Below are 19,274 nucleotides of genomic sequence, written 5' to 3' on the forward strand. Positions count from 1 at the left end.
GAGAGAGGTAGGGGGGGGGGGGGGGGGGAGTAGGATAAGGAGGTAAGGGGGACACTCTTAGACTCACAATACTATTTCTCAACTAGAGGGTTTCAAAACCAGCTCACCAACCCATCTTGTGGCAAGATTGTGTACTGCTCCACAGAAGTACAGTAAACATGTATCACAGTTCATAAAGAATTGTAGATAAAAAACACATTGGCTTAAACCACCAGAGGAACTGAGAAATATGTCATGGAAACCATACTAACCAAGCCATACTCTGCTGCATTATTTGAGGACCCAGCACTCAACCACACCTGTGCTCAATACGAATCACCCATACAGACACGCACAGTAGAGTGCAACCCTTTTTTTCCACTGCAGATCTCATTTGATATGCAAGGATATTCACAATTTAGAACAAGGATCACAGTTACATATTAAAACAATTGTTTGCACCTTGCACTTTGTGCTGTTTCACATCTTGTCCAGGACATCCTTGTAAAAGAGATTAAAAATCTCAATGGATTTCTTTCCTGGTAAAATAAAGGTAAAATAAATAAATAAATAAAAAAATTCCTTCTCTTTGTAATTTGATTGATGAATTTGATAATGACAAGATGCTGTATTTACTGTAAACTACGATCCCCCAGGGGAGGCCCTGATGTTCACTGAGAGAGAGAGAGAGAGGGAGAGGGGGGGGGGAGTAGGATAAGGAGGTAAGGGGGACACTCTTAGACTCACAATACTATTTCTCAACTAGAGGGTTTCAAAACCAGCTCACCAACCCATCTTGTGGCAAGATTGTGTACTGCTCCACAGAAGTACAGTAAACATGTATCACAGTTCATAAAGAATTGTAGATAAAAAACACATTGGCTTAAACCACCAGAGGAACTGAGAAATATGTCATGGAAACCATACTAACCAAGCCATACTCTGCTGCATTATTTGAGGACCCAGCACTCAACTACACCTGTGCTCAATACGAATCACCCATACAGACACGCACAGTAGAGTGCAACCCTTTTTTTCCACTGCAGATCTCATTTGATATGCAAGGATATTCACAATTTAGAACAAGGATCACAGTTACATATTAAAACAATTGTTTGCACCTTGCACTTTGTGCTGTTTCACATCTTGTCCAGGACATCCTTGTAAAAGAGATTAAAAATCTCAATGGATTTCTTTCCTGGTAAAATAAAGGTTAAATAAATAAATAAATAAAAAAATTCCTTCTCTTTGTAATTTGATTGATGAATTTGATAATCCTTGGTTATTTGTGTCTGAAGGATAAAGATAAAATTCATCCATTAACTTCATTCATTTACTAGTTGAAGGTTTAGTAAAGAAGTTTAATAAGCAGGTGAAGTGGTCTTTGAACTGTTTTATAAGAAGGTCTGTCACAGAGGCGGGGGTGGGGGTGGTGGTGGTGGTGGTGGTGGGGGGGGGGGGGGGTTAGACAAGATGCTGTATTTACTGTAAACTACGATCCCCCAGGGGAGGCCCTGATGTTCACTGAGACAGAGAGAGAGAGGGAGAGGGAGAGAGAGAGAAAAAAAGGAGAGAGAGACTTTCAGAAACAAAATGAGCGAGTGAGAGTGACACACTGACAAGCAGTTGGTTTTCAATAAGGAAACTGACATTTAGCATCGGAGTACTTCTGAAGACACAAGCCTGGGGGACAAGTTCAAGGTATTTGTCTACTTTCTGTTTATCTCACACTACAGACTGCTAACACAAGTGCTACAAGTAATATTATGGTACACGGTATTGTGATTTTATGATGGGAAAATGAACAGACTAAACAGTGTAAAATAAAGAATTAAAAAGAGAAACATTTAACTAGTTGAACGCTAGTAGAGTTTTATTGGCATTCCATAAAGTCACATAGTTAATTTTTACCATAAAGGGACAAATACAGCAATCGTATGGAGACAAATAAACACTTGTTAAAATAGTGGTTCCAAAGAATCATGACATTATACATGAAAGTAAATTTAGACCAAGAAAATTTAAATTCCTAGTGTGGCAAAAGCGCAGTTAAATTATTGATAAGATCTAGAATATGTAAGGTTGAAAAATGTAAAGCTCATTTTTCTTTTAAATTATCAGTTCCTTTACATGGAAACAAATATGAGATGTATATCGAAGCGTATAATTGTTAGAGAAGGTCTGTCGCTGCTCAACAGCTATTTGATTTCCACTTATAAAATTACCGCCACAATTGCAATAACGCGTCAGTGGATATTTTTAGGTAGATTGTCATCATGACAGTTATATGTTAATTCATGGACAGCTTTAACATTTTTAATAAGTAAGTAATAAGAATAAGTTTCACATTGAAAAATGAGAGTTCACTGTGAATGTATGCATCTGCTTCTTATCAGTTATTTTTAGCACTTTATTTTCTCTCTGGCTGTTGACTAAAATGGCTGTATCTTAAATTGTACATGCAAATGTTACCATATAAAGATGAAAACACATTTTCCACTTCCTCTTATGAGAGGCAATATGTTTGAAGTGCACTTGTATCCAAGACATAAAACTAATAATAGACTCTCCACTGATGATATTAGCAATTATGAGCAGGTTTAATTCATTTTTCAGCACCGGGCATGAACTCACAGACTCTCAGGCCCTGCAGCGGGAGGACTGGAGACTGAAAACAGCTTCAGCAAAGCTCATCTGCTTTATCAGGTAAGAGCACAGAAACAAACTTGCTGAGAGTCTTAGTTGGAACTTGAAATAGGTGGTGGTATTTGATAATGTAGAATGAACCGCATGGAATTACGTGGCATGAATTGTATTATTACATTGATTAAATCTTATTAGTAGTATGCAATATAACTGAAGATTTCCATTACATGTACAGGATGGGCTGCGCTTGCAGTGGCCAGAAACAAGTACAAGATGACAAGTTCTACAAAGGAAAACACAACTCTCAGGCCTCCCACTCAACAAATCACATAGTAGGTAGACTACTTAAAGGAAAAAGCTTTACTTACTTGAACAATGTACAATATAAAGTACTTTACTGTGATTTGAAACTAATGTAGTTACATTACTTGCCAATATTTTTCCATTGACTTACTGCACTTTTTGAATTTTAAACAACATACTTTTTTCCTGTTCTTTAGGGACGAAGTGGAAACAGCTTTTCGGATAATGGTAATTACTGACCACAACGCATATAACACACTTTCTACCAAAAATAACCGGTTGACTGCTGCTGTGCAGAGAAACAGTAGTAGCAGTGAGAAGAAGCTACAGCTAGCGATTGAAATCTCATTTGGATTCCCTCTATTTTCTTGGGGACAAGATGAGATTATTCACGGAAGAAAGTCATTTTTATGTCACAGACTGTATTGAAAGCAACAGAATCATTATTCGTCCAAGAAGAACAGCTTTTGTAATACTGATCTTTGAATTTAGCTGGATGCTTGTGCGGCATCCTTCCACTATAAATTTTATGTTAAAAGTAGCAGCCAAACAAAAACTATTTAAAGACTTTTTTTGAAATTTAAAAAATTTGCACGAAATTACTGTTGTTAATTTAGGCAGATGGTTTCTTTTGAAATAACTCTTTGCTCTACTTGCCTTTAGATGATACTGTGTTTGTGGCACAGCATGACTTTAAAGGGACCAACGACAGTGATCTACCATTCAAAAAGGGAGACAAACTTAAGGTTTTACAAGAGTAAGTTCCCACATCTAGCCCCTAGTAAACAGAATGTGTTCAGCAATAAAGAAACAAATGATGGTTAACCTGAAGAAATGAAAATGATCTGCCATGTTTGTCTGTTTGTAGAAATGGAGAATGGTGGGTGGCTAAATCATTGGCAACTGGGAAGGAGGGCTTCATACCATGTAATTATGTAGCCAGGGCAGATACACTGGAGATAGAAAGGTAAGACACAAACAAAAACACTTTTGTATATATTATCAAACTGCATGGCAGATATTAAAAGGTTTGTGGACTGTTAAATAATGTTTTTAAATTGTTGCATAAAGCGTATTTTGTGGTTCTCATTTCTGCAGGTGGTTTTTCAAAGACATAAGTAGGAGAGAGACTGAACGACTGCTTTTAGCCCCTGGAAACAAACCAGGTGCCTTTCTAATCCGAGAGAGTGAAACCAGCAAAGGTGACCACCGTCAGTCTCTTCGTGTGAGCGTGCCACAAATCAGAATTCTAGTGGCAATGCATCCCTACGTCCAATTACAAAACCGTTCAAGTAGTAACCCCTACATGTAAATGTGCAATCTATTTGTTTCCCACTTAGGGTCCTTCTCACTGTCAGTCAGAGATCATGTACCAGAACAAGGAGATGTGGTAAAACACTACAAGATCCGCAGTCTGGACAAAGGTGGCTACTACATCTCACCCTCGAACACATTCCTATCCCTACAGGAACTGGTGAAATACTATAGCCGTAAGTAATAATCAGAACACATTTAATCAATCTATAAAATGTTGTGAAAGTACTTTTAGAGCTACATCATTTAAAAAGAAGTAGGTTTGCGTATAGGTCTCGAAATGTTTCCTTATCGGTAATTATAAAACATAGCTACATCATTTGTTGATGTGGATTCAGATTCAGCTTGCTGCTGTGAACTATAGGCTGACTGAGCTGGCTTTGAATTAAAGGGGGAAGTTAGACCCTTGTGATGCTTTGTGCATTTCCTGTGTGAGAGGAGTGATAATGAGTAGTGACTATGACTAAACCACAAGATAAGAAGGCCAAATCTCTAGAATGGCTGCCTGCACGCATCAGCTTATGAGAAAGAAGTAAACACAGACAAGCTTTCAAAATGATTTAAGGAAACAAGAGCTCTTTAGGGCTGTTCTGTTTCAGTAACTAAATTTAGCAGAGGGGAAAAAAGCAGGTAGTACTACAATGTGTTTATTCAACTTTCATGTATCATGTTTTGGTGCAGGTACAGCAGACGGTTTGTGTCAGCGGCTGTATGCCCCTTGTAGGTCTAAGGAGCCCCAGCAGCCATGGGCACAAGACGAATGGGAGATTCCCAGAGAGACACTGAAAATGGTGAAGAAACTTGGGGCAGGGCAGTTTGGAGAAGTGTGGATGGGTGAGAAAAACTATTTATCCTGGCATTGCCAACATTTCATAATCCTAGACAGTAGAGCATAGTCAGTTAAGGACTTTGTTTCAATTCCTAATGCAGGTTACTATAAGAACACCCAGAAGGTTGCTATTAAGACCTTAAAGGAGGGAACGATGGCGCCTGAGGCCTTCCTCCAGGAGGCCAACTTGATGAAGCAGCTGCAGCATGAACGACTGGTGCGGCTCCATGCTGTGGTCACTAAGGAGCCCATCCTTATTGTCACAGAGTTCATGATCAATGGTAAGACAAAGTGGAAGACGGAAGGTGGGCAGACATTTGGTGATTAAAGTCTCTCTATTGAGGGATGATATATTGTGTTACAAAAAGAGCTGCAGCTAATAAATATTTTTCATTAATCTGGAAATTATTTTCTTGATTAATCATTTGGTCTAATAATGTCAGAAAATTGTGAAACATATGAGTATTAGGGCCACATTGAAGAATTAAAAAAAATCAGAGATTATGAGAAGAAAGTCATAATATTACGAGAATAAAGTCATAATATTACGAGAATAAAGTTGCATTTTTAAGATAAATGTTAAGGGAAATATCAGAAGAGCATCCTGCCGCCTCCATGCGTTAAAAAACGTGGAGAATCTTGTGAAGTTATACTTCAGTATAGGTTTCACAAATAACGACATACGAAATCTTTTGGCACATCAGCACCAAATTTTGGCACATCAGCACCAAATTATCAGTATCAGGACTTTGAAAAGATTATGCAAGAAACTGTCTCTATTCTGAAGTAAGAATCACACGGGCTTGGAGGAAATTGCCTCTTGTAGAAGAGGAGATGGCCGGTAGTGGTCGACTGCAAGGCTATCGTTGCTTACATCTGCGTGCTATTAAAAGGGGTTTCACGGTTTCTCAAGAAACCTATACTGAAGTATAACTTTACAAGATGCTCCATGTTCCTCATTTTAACGCATGGAGGTGGCAGGCTGCTCTTCTGATATTTCCCCTAACATGTAGCTTAAAAATACAACTTTATTCTTGTAATAGTATGACTTTATTCTCGTAATATTATGACTTTATTCTCCTAATAATAGGCCTACTACTTTATTCTTGTAATACTACTTTATTCTCATAATATTACGACTATTAAACATCTTCAAATGTCTTGTTTTGTCCAACCAACAGTCCAAAACCCAAACATATTCAATTAAAAAGGATATAAAACAGAGAAAAGCATTTGAGTAGCTGGACCGAGAGAACGTTTGGCATTTTTGCTTGAAAAATTACTTTAAACTATTAATTGATTACCAAAACAGATTCATTGTATGATTAATTGATTAATTGTTGCAGCTCTGACACTAAACCAATTTCAAAACATGGGCAAACCATTAACAGTTCACTTTTGTCAGTCGCTGCTTATGAAAAGTACTTTGTTGTAATAAATTGTAGAAAATTACATTTGTAAAGCATAAAATATTCAATTTATGAGACTGTGTCAGAGAGTTGATTCAATTCTATGGTAATTCTTGAATCCATAAAATGAGGTGTTGTTGTACTTGTGGATTACATCTACATACGCAGTAAGGTTTGTTGGGGAGAGTTGTTGTATTGTAATGTATTGTATTAGGCAGGAGATGTAAAAGCAAGGATTGTACCCTTATTACAGAGTATCCTTCTATACTGAAAGTGGAACAGTATCACATGAATTTGGTTGCGTCGTCTTTCTGTGCAACCCCTTTAATTGTAAGACATTTTGACACAACTAAAGTAATTCTCAGAAAATTTTGTCTGTCATTTCTCATGATGATAAAAGTTGTGCTTCTCCTTTTCTCATTCGCAGGATGCCTCCTAGACTTTCTAAAAACAGACGAAGGAAAAAAGCTAAAGCTAAATAAGCTGATAGACATGTCAGCACAGGTGGGGAATGTTTAATTATAAATACACAATTTCAACAACACAACCTCTGTGAATGTACGGAATCTTTTATGTGACAGTTTCATCACGTTGCTAATTTACATCTATCTAAAAATATCAATCTCTGAACATTAACCAAATACAGAATCTTTTATCACTTTGCCTCGGAGTGCTTCCGTTATTCTCGTTATTTTTTTACTTTTTTTTCACTGATACCGCTTGTTTGCGACTTGGCATTAATATTTACTTCACAGTTCTTTAGTTCCTTTGACAAAAATAAAAACACTAGCCGTCTCACTGACCTCAGAGTCTATTTATACACACAAGCTGTTCTACAGTGCCACTTTGAACGTCTGTTATAGTATGTTCTTTGACACCAGTCATGATGTGATACACATGGAAACTGTCAGCAGTAGCTGTGTGGTTTCTGTGGCGGGGCTTTTGCTCATCTGGCTTGAAAGCCTCGCCCCACGTCAATTATTAACATCCGGACAGGAAATCATGCATTTTCCATCCACAGTGAGTTCCCCCAGAACTCTTTTGCCCCTCCAAAAAAACAAAAAAAAAAAGCATTTTCACTTCCTGAGAGTTGGCACATCCTGTTAAACCTACTTTGCTGCCAATATCACACACATAAACACAAGTATACACACATACTGTAGCTGCACAAGCTTTACATTTGCTCAACTGAAGTTACTGTACACACTAACCAGCGGAAATGCATACAATATGTGTACATCACCATTTATTCGATGAATTCAGGGTATTGTAAAACAGACATCTTTCAAGTGTAGTTATTAGTTATTTCTTGATACAAATGAATGAAATAACAGCTTCATTTTCCAACTTTGCATTTGATCTCATGATTCACTCAAAGAGCCATCTCAAATATTCCACTTTATCTCCTTACATGACAGATAGCTGAAGGCATGGCGTACATCGAGAGGAAGAACTACATCCACCGAGACGTGCGTGCAGCCAACATTCTGGTCAGTGAAACCCTGCACTGCAAGATAGCAGACTTTGGCCTGGCGAGGATCATCGAGACAGAATACACAGCTCAAGAAGGTGCAGTATGTGCAGTGTTTCCCCATGTTGGACCAAGGGCCATAGCCAGGATTTTAAAAATGATGATCATGACTTAAAATCCCCCAATGCACCTTCACCCTCCTAAATTTGAACAAGAACCCAAAAAAGGTCTCTACATTTTTTCAAATCAGAAGTTCTGATTTTTTTTAAATATTGTATTGTATTGTATGTTGAGTCACCTGTTAATTACACTTTCTGTAATGTTTTCCCTCTCCAGCAACATGAAGGTCTAAATTAAATTGCATTAATTTGGCGGATGAGTCTGTCCAGAAAGAAGTGCAAGAAGTACGTTAAAACTAAAAAGAAGCAAGAGATATATAACACTCCCAAAGAAACAGTTAGAAAGCGTGTTAGAGAGCTTTGTCGCATGTGCCTTTAAAAAAATAATTATAAACATAGGCGCTAGCGTGGGGCATTGAGGTGAAATCTGTAATGCTGTTTTCAGTGGTTTCTCTTGGCTGCCTGGAATAAATACAAAGAGTATAAAAGAGATTAAAGAGAATGACACCTCGATATAAATGGTGTAGGAAAATTTCTAACAGTTATCAAATCTCTGTCATCTCAGGGTATTATGCCGTCATATCACCCCAAGTTAAGAAGAACAAACACACATTCGCACAAAGCACACATACCACCACCTACATGTTCTCTACTACATTTCCTTCTGCTATTTCTCACCCTCTTTGTGACAACTAGGCGCTAAATTTCCCATCAAATGGACGGCTCCAGAGGCCATCAATTTTGGCACATTCAGCATCAAATCAGACGTATGGTCCTTTGGGATCCTCCTCACAGAGATAGTCACCTATGGAAGAATACCCTACCCAGGTACGACAAGTGAGAAATAAATAAAAAAAGAGAGAAACATGTACTTAACGTAAATTATGTATATTATAATGTTGCCTTGTTACTTTGAAGCTAAGCAAAATATGATCTATTAAAATCTGGCTGCATTTTTGTTTTTCCTGATCAGGGATGACCAACCCAGAGGTGATCAGGTGCCTGGATAGGTCATACAGGATGCCATGTCCGGACGGCTGCCCCGAGGAACTCTATGACATTATGATGATATGCTGGAAGCAGAGGCCTGAGGACCGGCCTACTTTTGAATTTCTCCAAAACACTCTCAACGACTTCTTTATTGCCACAGAGGGACAATATGAGATGCAGCCGTGATAAAAGAAAAAGAAAATGTTTCCTGTTGGTAACCCGTAGAGACAAAATGTCCGACATGAAGGAGGATGAGGACCAAACATCTTCTTTATAACAGATGCAATTGATTTTTTTTAAAACCTTTCAAATGGACACATTTTTTAAAGCCTACCTTCTGACTGAATGTAAAAACCTATTTATTGGCTTTCTCTGTCTCTCGCAGCTAAGAACGACTGAAAACATGTCAGAAAGGAAACGTTCAGAACTGCAACGCAATGTTTTATTATACTGACTGTACTCCTGCCATTGATGGCTCCCATTCTTGATGAAAGCCACGGAGTATGAGGAGACGTAATTAGGACTGATATATACAATGGTAAAAAAGGAATATGGAAACACAGTACATGCATGATGTAAAAAAGACCTTTGGACCCAAGGAAGTCAGCTCAGGTAAAGTTACAGATAAAACATTTGCATGGTACAGAAACAAGCAGCCCGAGATTACATGCACAATACTTTGCACTTTTTTCCTTCAGTCATCCAGCAGATACGACAAAAATAGAAAAGGGCTTCCTAAAGAGAATTTTTACTTGCATACATGTTTTTTTTTAAATAAAAATATTTACATTATTTAGAAGCTGGGCATGTTGTTATATTTCATTCCAGTTGGTTTATTTACTGTGCCATAGAAGGGTTAATCAGTTCACAGAGAAACGGACCTTCTCTATCATGCACTCTGTACGCTTAGCATAAAACATACATACAAGATGGGACTTTTAAGGGCTATATTTTGACAGCTTTTTATGCTGTGTGACATAAAATAGACAGCACCCTGAATTAAACAAGAATAAAGAGGGTTTACATGCACAGGAAGTCCCATCCAAACATATCATCTAAATAATAATAATATAAATAATAATTTCTGGGACTTTAATTTTTGTTTGAATAATAAGCCAATGGAGGATAAACAGTGACGAGCGATAACAACCCAAAGGTAAAACCCAAACTCTATGACCAAGTCTCTCAGTATTATGTGCTCAGAGACAACAGCAGCCTACAGGAAGCCTTTAAAAGCAACTGGCCCTACTAAATTACAGTGGTTTTGATCCTGTAACTAAACCATCCCAGGGGGGCTCAGACTGTATCTTGAAGATAAGAGAGTTGGATGGCCGAGGCAGCCAGGGGTTAAACCCTGCGACTTCCGGAATGGACAGGAAACAGGAAGTGTGAGTCAGCATTCCTCAAATGCCACACAGCTAGAAGCACCTCACACGCTACATTTGTGGGGTTCTTCACATTTTTTCTACTTGAAAACACTAGTTTGGTATTTGGCGGTTTTCTCTGCTATGGTTGATCAACCTACTTTCAATTGTGAGGAAGAGAGAGTCTTTTACTTTATGGAATTTAATATTAACTGCAAATAAGATGAGGGAAAACATCAACTTCCATTAATTAATAGTACAGGCAAATACACACTCAAAATGCACCATCATCACGCTAAGTGTGACTTTGTGTTTATGTACCATTGGCCAGCTTTCTTGTTGTGTCATCAAAACAGCCTGTAACAGCAACTGATTTCTTTTTCATATACATGAGCTCAGGGCTTTCTCTAAAAATATGCATAGTCTTTCATTTTCTTATACATTAAATCCATTAAATACATCCTAGCATCAGAGAGCTGCCACACTGGCAATCTGTGTAATATCAGTCTTTCTTACACATGCAAGCAGAGACAGTTTAACAGTAGTTTGGCCAGTTAAATGCCTGTGGCATCTTGGATGTTTAACTTCATCAATTATGGAAATGAACAATTCCCCGTAGTCACGTGGTTCATTCTCCTGATAATACTAATCTAAAATTATAAACGCAAGAGAAGTTTGAAAAGCAGAAACTGTAAGAAGAAAAAGGGCAGTGTTACAATGATGATGTACTCTTGTCATCCTGCAGAGGACAGTGTCACACAGTTTCACACCAAGTGCTCTGCTGTAAACTACAAAGAGACTGTTGTGCCACTAACGATGTGAGAGTCACATTTCCTTCATTTAAGACAATCTGCAAAATGATACTTCAAATTATATATTACCACAATGCCAACATTGTGTCTCAATTTTTTTATGAGTGTAAAATGAGCATTTTTATTGAATATGAGGCTGATGGCAGGGGAATGCATTATCAAAAAATACAGCACATCCTCCTAATGGCATTATTTACATGTTTCTTGGTCACAGCCATGGTCAAAAATTCCTCATAAATCACACCTCCTGCTATGGGCTAAGGAGTTCCACTGTGTACAGCTGTGGTCTCTAACTACTGGGCCACCATATCACACACTGATTCTATCACAGTAATCTGTGTCTAATTTATTTATCTAATTATCTGGCTGTCTTTGCATCTAAAAGTGTTTACGTGAAAGGCTCAAAAGGAATAAGTATTATAACATAATATAAAATCGTTATTGTATCTGTAGAACAATTGCATTACCATTAGTCACACCTTTATTAATTTAGGCATTTGCTTTACTAAATCTGCAGTTTACCTCTGGCAGCATCAACAAATATAACAATGGTGGATTATCTATCAAATATCCTAAGAATCCATTGAGCACAGGGTGAAATGTTTTCATTCAGTGCAAGAAACTGGAAATGTAATGAAGCAGCTAATGTTTGGTCACTGTTTTCAAAAGCTACCCCACAGGCAGAGATAATAATAACACCAGTCTGTCTGCTGATGAACTGAGGGAACTACCATTAATAAGTCTCACACTGTAGTGTGATTGATAAGCAGCCTCACCTTGAAAGGAGCCATGATGTTAACACAAGATGACAAGACATGAGGGGTAAAGGTTGGGAGGCCCAAAAACCCTCTCCCCTCCTTCTGCTCATCACTGCTGCCTAAAAGGGATAATGACGGGAAATTGTTGCTCGTACACAAATTGATGACTGATCCCTGTAGAAGGCAACACATCATTAGCATCATGTGAGGATAACCCCGCTCTGTCCTCTGGGATATAAAAAAAAGAATACAAGAGCATGCCACCCCAGATGAAAAGAGGTGTGCTTTCATCTTCCAATGTTGTTGCTGTTGTCAACGGCGTACAATTGAGATTATGCTCCCCATAAACGTGCTTTCTCTCCTGGGCTTTGATGTCATTAAATTAATGGAGTCCATCAATCAAGACTGTTCGGTCCAACAGCTGTGAAGGTAGAAGAAGTCTACAAAACATTTAGGAAAACAGCATTTGGAGGATGACAAAAGGATGAGCCTCACACAAACTAGGGCTACTAAATGTGTAAGAGTCATGTCATAAACAGATTTTATTTATGAATCATAATATCATATATATAGTTTTACTTACTTACTATAAAGCTTTATTTCCTGAAGTTAACATGAATTAACAAACAATTAAAAGCAGATCTTCTGTGCACACATCAATCTGTGAAAACTTGCCTCAAACAAGAAGGTACAGCTCTCTTAATGGCTCCAGGTGCTGCAAACAGGCAATTGTTTTGTGTTTTACAGGGCTGTGCAATATGACGATATGATATCTATCGCCTGACGATAGAAAAACATCTATTGTTAACGTCTATAGAACATCCAACGTAATTCTAAAATCTAACTTGAAGCTAACTTCACCGCGGTCAGTTCTTCCACATATGGCGGTGTTGCGGAAAAGAAATTTGCATTCAGTATAAACAAATGTGAAGGCGAGTGAAGTTTACTCCTAACTGGATAATACTGAACTGCAGGAATCAGACAATGCAAGCTAAAACGAGGAGCTCATACCAAAGAGAGAAGTCTGTTGAGCCATTATTCCAGCAGTTCCAGCCATGATGTGTGTGTCAGGCAACTTTTAATGGCTTGCCCGCGGACACCGAGGTTACTTTCTAGTTCACCAAGACATACAGTGTTGTTGCGATACTCAGCAGAAGAGCTGAGTATCGCAGTCTAGAGCTGCTGTTCTGCTCTGGGACCATCTCATCCCTTTCTTAAGCTTTGCAGCAGTTAGTAGCTACAGTTTGCTAGCCCACAACTTTCTGTAGCTAACGTTAGTTACAGTCATGCGTCATCGTTGTTCACTCTATATCATGGTATTTGTCATGTTATTGGATTTCTCCAGAATCCTTTATGAAAACTCCACAGTAGGTGACCAGATTTTTGGTTTGGTGGACAGTATGTCATTAAAAAATATAATGTTATTTTATATGAAATAAAAAAGTGGGACGATTTTGGTTATAATCTGTCAAATATTGGCTAACTCTTCTAAATGAAATTAAGTCATTTTGAGGCAGAAACTACCTTTCAGTCAGTAAGTAGAGGCTGCAATCACTTTCTAACAAGTATACTGCATGTATGTTGTTTTGGCCATTTAATGGTATTTTAAGAGTTATAATCTGTAAAACGCATAGGTATCATTTATACTGGGGACGCTGGGGACATGTCCCCACCACTTTTTGAAATGGCTGATGTTGTCCCCATCACTTTTTTAAAGCATTTGTAAAAAAAAAAAAAAAAAGAAAAAAGGCTGAAAAATTGCTTGCAACAAGAAATGGATTTAAAATATAGTCTTGTCATGTTCTTGTGACACAAAGTTGTGCATCATTATGTCTCACTGGCATTGGCTCTCATTGGCTGGAGCCAATGCCAGCTGACATTGGGCACAAGGGAACACCCTGGACACACATAGATGAACAACCACTCACGCTCACACCTAAGGACAGTTTAGGCTCACCAATCAACCTAGTCCACATGTTTTTGGATGGGAGCAAGCTGGACCACCCAGAGAGAACCCATGCAGACACGGGGAGAACATGCAAACTCCACACAGAAAGGATTGGTTGGTACAGAGCAAGTTAAATAATGTAGGGTCATAAGGATAATTGCAAAAGAGATTCTGGTCACCCTACTCCACAGAGCCCCTGAGCTCTACAGAGCGTTTTAGCAACTTTTAGTTTCTTGTTTTGGTTTTGAGACCTGCAACTTTTCTGTTTTGAATCCCTCTCATCAGGATTGTTTTCCAATACAACAGCATGTTGAGCTAAATAAGCTCTGGTAAATACACTGTACGCTACCTGTCCAGCACCAAACACCAGACTGTTTAGTTAGAGACAGGCTGGTGAGCACTTACCAGCTAAAGAGCCAGATATTTCCCAGAGGAGTTAGTTGGAAAGCAAAACAGAGATAAAAGGAGAGTGAATACTGGAATTACAGTACATCCGACAGGTGGACAGAAACACGACTCCAAATCACTGCTAATGCTGCTCCATGTCTGCTGGAGTGTGTAAATAGGTGAGTGTTTGCTTAATACAGTTGCCATATCAAGTTTATAAATTGATGCATTGTGTTTATAGTTTCTATTATTGTTGCTATTGGCAATAGGAAGATGGCCAGGAAAGTGGTGGCACTAATAACCCTACACATTAGATAGCTTTAACACAAATACACCTACTACTGTCTACCCCTGACATACAAAATCAGTAACATGTTCATGTTAATTTTTCCTCATCATTTGGAGCATGAAAAAAACCCCACTTCTATTCTATTCTATTTCTATTGCAAGTCAGTACTGAGCACTTAATGCTCAACATAAAACAATAGAAAAGATGATGGCAAAAAAGAGAAGAGAGCACTTTTTACTTGGCTTATGTTTTATAGATCTATACAGTGGGTTGATTGTATTGTCTTTTTCCTAACCAAAATGAAGTCTATTGAGGGGCCATTCGTGCTAATGGAATTTTCTTTGATGAAGCCAATACAAAAGGTATCTGCACACAGGGGCACATTTTATGGAGGCTTGCTTCCTTTCCTTTGGCTGGTTGGGAAGGATTTAGGAAACCATCTGCTAGATTGATATTTTCTCTTGATATATGGGTCTGTGGCAATTCATTTACTGTAGAAAGCCTTAAAGCAGTGAGGTAGCAGGAACCCCACCAACACCCACAAATGTATCTGGTGATTGGCCACCATTGAGGTTGTGCTCAATGATGAGTCAAGGGCAGCGGTAACTACGGGGAAATGTAATTACATGTGCGCTGGTGCAGTAAAAAGTACTGCAAGATGCTGCTGGCCTAGGCAATGTGGGCTGAAATGTGACCAGTCAATGTTCTCCTAGACCTTCTGTCTCCACTGTTAAGTGTTGAAGGACTACGTGATCTGATTAGTTTTAAAAGAATAGTCAGTAATGAAGAATCAGACAAATTAATGAACTCTGCTATGAGCGCTAAATTAACTCCATACAACCATAAACCTTGTACTGGACAGTAAAACACTAAGCAACATTACAGCTACTGTACATCTCACACAGCCGCACTTGTGTAACACCTGATATCTTTTCTCAGGGACATATGAGTCTTTTGTTAGCTCACCAACAAGACAGCTCATCATCCCTGATCAGTATGCAGCGCTGTGCTTCAGCCCATTTTAAGATACCTGCTGCCACCAGCTCCCTTCTCCTATAGAGGTTTGAACCAAATGTTAATGTAAATATTCATATAAGTGGCTTTGACCTTGGATTGCTGTCTTCGACTATGCTTTCTCACAGACTGATTTTTTCCCCCACATCATATGTAAAAGCATTAAATATAAAAAAGAGGAAAATCAAGAAGAATATGATGTAAAAGTGGAGGTGAGATGTTGGTGAAAAGTTGATACAATTTATGTCTTTTGTATTTACAATTTCTTTGTGTAATTAATGTACAGTATACTGTGGGAGGTACTGTATAAACAATGCTTTTATCCCATCATGCCATTTCACTTAATGGTGACTGATATGTGATAATGCGTTATGTCAGAGCCAGAAAACTCTTTAGTAGGTCTCATCCAGCATACTGCTTCTAATATTCCACTGTAAGTACCTCAGGCTCATCAGGAGAATGGACAAAATTATCTATAAACAGTCAGTCTGCAGTCACCTATTAAATCCCTGCCATGTTTCTGCCTTTTTATTACTTGTAAAGTTCTTTTACTGGGCACTGAACACCATGCAATTAACATTTTGAGTCTTTTCTCCTGCAAGGGGAATTTATTTTTGGTATATTTTTAACTCTGTCCTCACAAGATCTTGTTCGAAGGTTTTCAGATGAGATGACGGAGTTGCAACACGAGGAACAGTGTGACGTAAAGCAGGGGAGTCGGGATAGATGGAGTTCAAAGCCTGGACGATGCTTAGAGGTAACCCTCTGGCCTTTAAAAGGTCCTCTTTACTTTGCTTAATTTATTCATTAAAAACCCGCTCGCTAAGACGCCACCTGCATCAAATTATTTCTATGTTAAAGTGTTTTATGTTAAATTAATCCAACAGCCTAGAAATGTGAAGGTGACACATTCCTTAAGCTGTACAATGGGAGTAAAGGATCCTAAACTTGCTTTCACAAATACATGCATACACACTTGCAGGATCATTATAAGTGGCACTTCGGATAGAGCTGTGGGATCATGTCAGATAAAAGAGGTTGGTAACTAATGTCTTAGAGGAAATAAAAGCTTATTAATGATCTACCCTGTCAGTTTACAGATTAAGATTCCAATCAGACATACACCTCTACTCATATAGTACAATACTTGTCTCTTGGTGCTGAGGTGATGGCACACTGACTCAGTGAGAAAACTTTTGTACTTTTAAAATGCGTGGCAGGAGCTTAAGAGATATACAGTGACACACTGCTGGCATTTCTGTATGCAACCTGTAAAATACTAAATTTCATGTAAACACAGGAAGTCGGCATCTGACTCTATTCATTTAGCAGGACTCCAATGTTTTACCCGGGTTTCACACAAATCGAAGGAATACTCTCCCTCATGCAGTACACGGCTGAGCAACAGGAAGTACTGGTGCCGTCGAGCAATTATGTCAAAAACAAACAACTCGCTTCAAAATTAGAATGAGGCAGAATTGAAGTGCAAAACATGTCGAGTGCTCCTATGCAAAATTAAAAAGCCATAAGCCTGAGTGTCACTTGTGTAGATCATTTAAGTTCCATTGTAAGCCTTTCAATGAACTCCTTGTAGTACATTTTCCAGTGAGATAAAAACGTCACCTCTCCAACATTCTCTAATACCTCTTTTAAATGCTGCTATAACTCATTCCACAATGTACTTTGATCAATTATGAAATATTTTCTATTTTCCACTCACATCAGTTACATTTATTGGCCTTTTTGAATAATTAAAATATTATGAGGTACTCCACGCTTAAAGCCTTTGAAGACTCAATCTTTAATTCCCACTTAATACTTCAGACTACAGCAGCTCTTGCACTGCTGCCTTGGTCTTCTTCGGCATGCTAATCATTGTGAAATAATAAAAGATTTTTTATTCCTATTGCCTTTTTTCCCCCACAGTGATATAGTATCTGTTCTGATGGGAGTGGTTGTTGACTTGAACCTGAGATGTTTGCATTTCAACATGTTGCATTTCAACAAGTGAGCAACTTACTTTACCTCTTCTAACACCTCTTTCAGCGATTTAAGCAATTTATGAAAACAGGGAATTAAGTATTGCTGTCAAGACTTTGCATAAATTCCGGCTCATGTTACTGCTAAAGATTGTAGGGCAAGTGCTACATCTTACGGGACAAAAAAAGAGACTGCAAGAGGATTTTTCCAGGGGCAAAGTATATAAATCCCAGCATAGCAGACTCATGAATGTAGCTGTGTGTGAGCCAATAACTCTCTCCCCTCTGTAAATCAGCACAACTTACTTGAAAGAAGTTAGAATTAAAGCACCTTGTTCGCAAATCACACCGCACTGCAAAATTGTTTTATGCTGATTCTGAGTCTCACCCTGAAGCAATATCATGATTAGTCCTTATTTGAACAGAACACCTCTGAACCCTTTTTACACCATGGAAATTTATTTTACCGATGAGCTCAATAAATAACTGGAAGGAAATCAAGTTTTATAAACAAGTTTAAAAGGAAATGATCAGTCAAGTCTGTTCATTGGAGCCTCATTCTCACAGCTCTGTAATATACTGGCTGTAAAGCTAACAACATAACACAAAAGAACGCAGATAGTGCAGTGAACACTAACCACAACATCCCCACTTTTCAGTGTCTCTGTTGAAGGAAACGGAAAAGCTGCTATTGAGATAAATGCCACAGAAATGTCAGCTACTAATAGACAGCTGTCATGGTAACTCCAATATCTAATATCTGGCTTAAACGTCATAATTTTACTTTCAAAAACCTCTTTGTCTGCTCCAGCAGAGGACTGGTGAGCACACAGAAACCATGGCAACACCAACAGAGGTGGAGAACTGACCACCAAAAGCTTTTGAATGGTTAATTAAATCACAAACAATATTAAAGTTTCGAAAGGGGCAAACACACTTCTGTCTAAGGAGTTAATTTGCTCCTTTCATTGACGTTCTAAAATCATACTTGTGATCTATCTTCCATATCCACTCATCTTCTGATTCATAATTAGAAGCTGTTTAATAAGTCGTTTCCCACACATTTGATGACCTCTTTGTTGCGCCTTGAATGAAGACTGCAGCAGCCTGCCTGTGTGGGCAGAAAGACAAGCAATATGAGGCGAAGCGCTTGTCCCATGAGGCAATGCACTCAGCTTATCAATGAGATCAATCGTCCTGATAACATGGTGTCTTAGGGGGCTGCACAGTATATGATGGATGAGAAGCATGTCGTGGGGGGGGGGGATTGTTAAACAAAACACTTCATTCTTATTACATTTCTCATCAGAAGTTTACTGATTGAAGTAGATCATTACAGTAGGTCTACTACAACACCCATTGTGATAGAAAACATTCCATCTTGGGAAATGTCAATCAACACAACATGACAGCACTCTGTAATATCAACACTCAATATTAGCTTCTGACATTGACATTGACATTAAAGCAGCAGGAGAAGCATGCTACAGTGTGAGAGGTGTCTGCAGCCCAGGTAGGAGTGCTCCCTCCTCTGATGATGACACGTGGGACATTAATCATGGCATGCTGTGCATGAACGCCAAGTGCCAGAAAACCAGAGGGTCTTATAGGCTACCTAGGGGTGGGGTTGAGGGGGGGGGGAGGTCTACCGGAAAAGGACTGC

The 19,274-nt window shown here is 38.6% G+C and overlaps 2 protein-coding genes across 4 annotated transcripts in view; one reads left to right on the forward strand and one right to left on the reverse strand.

The window, feature by feature from the left end:
* Window positions 1–12,489, forward strand: part of blk (BLK proto-oncogene, Src family tyrosine kinase) — a 16,471-nt gene extending 3,982 nt beyond the window's left edge. Inside the window, exons 2-15 of one of the 3 annotated variants that reach the window (XR_006826783.1) lie at window positions 2,596–2,685; window positions 2,861–2,957; window positions 3,126–3,156; window positions 3,592–3,685; window positions 3,797–3,895; window positions 4,027–4,130; window positions 4,269–4,418; window positions 4,924–5,076; window positions 5,173–5,352; window positions 6,908–6,984; window positions 7,899–8,049; window positions 8,767–8,898; window positions 9,044–9,672; window positions 11,906–12,489. Coding sequence is in view for 2 of the 3 variants with exons in the window: in XM_046060913.1 (XP_045916869.1) it covers window positions 2,596–2,685; window positions 2,861–2,957; window positions 3,126–3,156; window positions 3,592–3,685; window positions 3,797–3,895; window positions 4,027–4,130; window positions 4,269–4,418; window positions 4,924–5,076; window positions 5,173–5,352; window positions 6,908–6,984; window positions 7,899–8,049; window positions 8,767–8,898; window positions 9,044–9,246 (1,561 nt within the window). In the remaining variant the exon portion in view is untranslated. Of the gene's footprint in view, window positions 1–1,604; window positions 1,681–2,595; window positions 2,686–2,860; window positions 2,958–3,125; window positions 3,157–3,591; window positions 3,686–3,796; window positions 3,896–4,026; window positions 4,131–4,268; window positions 4,419–4,923; window positions 5,077–5,172; window positions 5,353–6,907; window positions 6,985–7,898; window positions 8,050–8,766; window positions 8,899–9,043; window positions 9,857–11,905 lie in introns of those variants that run through there. The other 2 variants (XM_046060914.1, XM_046060913.1) reach the window with 2 other exon arrangements.
* Window positions 1–19,274, reverse strand: part of si:dkey-71h2.2 (low density lipoprotein receptor adapter protein 1) — a 112,725-nt gene that overhangs the window by 2,145 nt on the left and 91,306 nt on the right. The window lies entirely within an intron of this gene.

Source organism: Micropterus dolomieu, linkage group LG10 (assembly GCF_021292245.1).
Source record: "Micropterus dolomieu isolate WLL.071019.BEF.003 ecotype Adirondacks linkage group LG10, ASM2129224v1, whole genome shotgun sequence".
Taxonomy (NCBI): Eukaryota; Metazoa; Chordata; class Actinopteri; order Centrarchiformes; family Centrarchidae; genus Micropterus; species Micropterus dolomieu.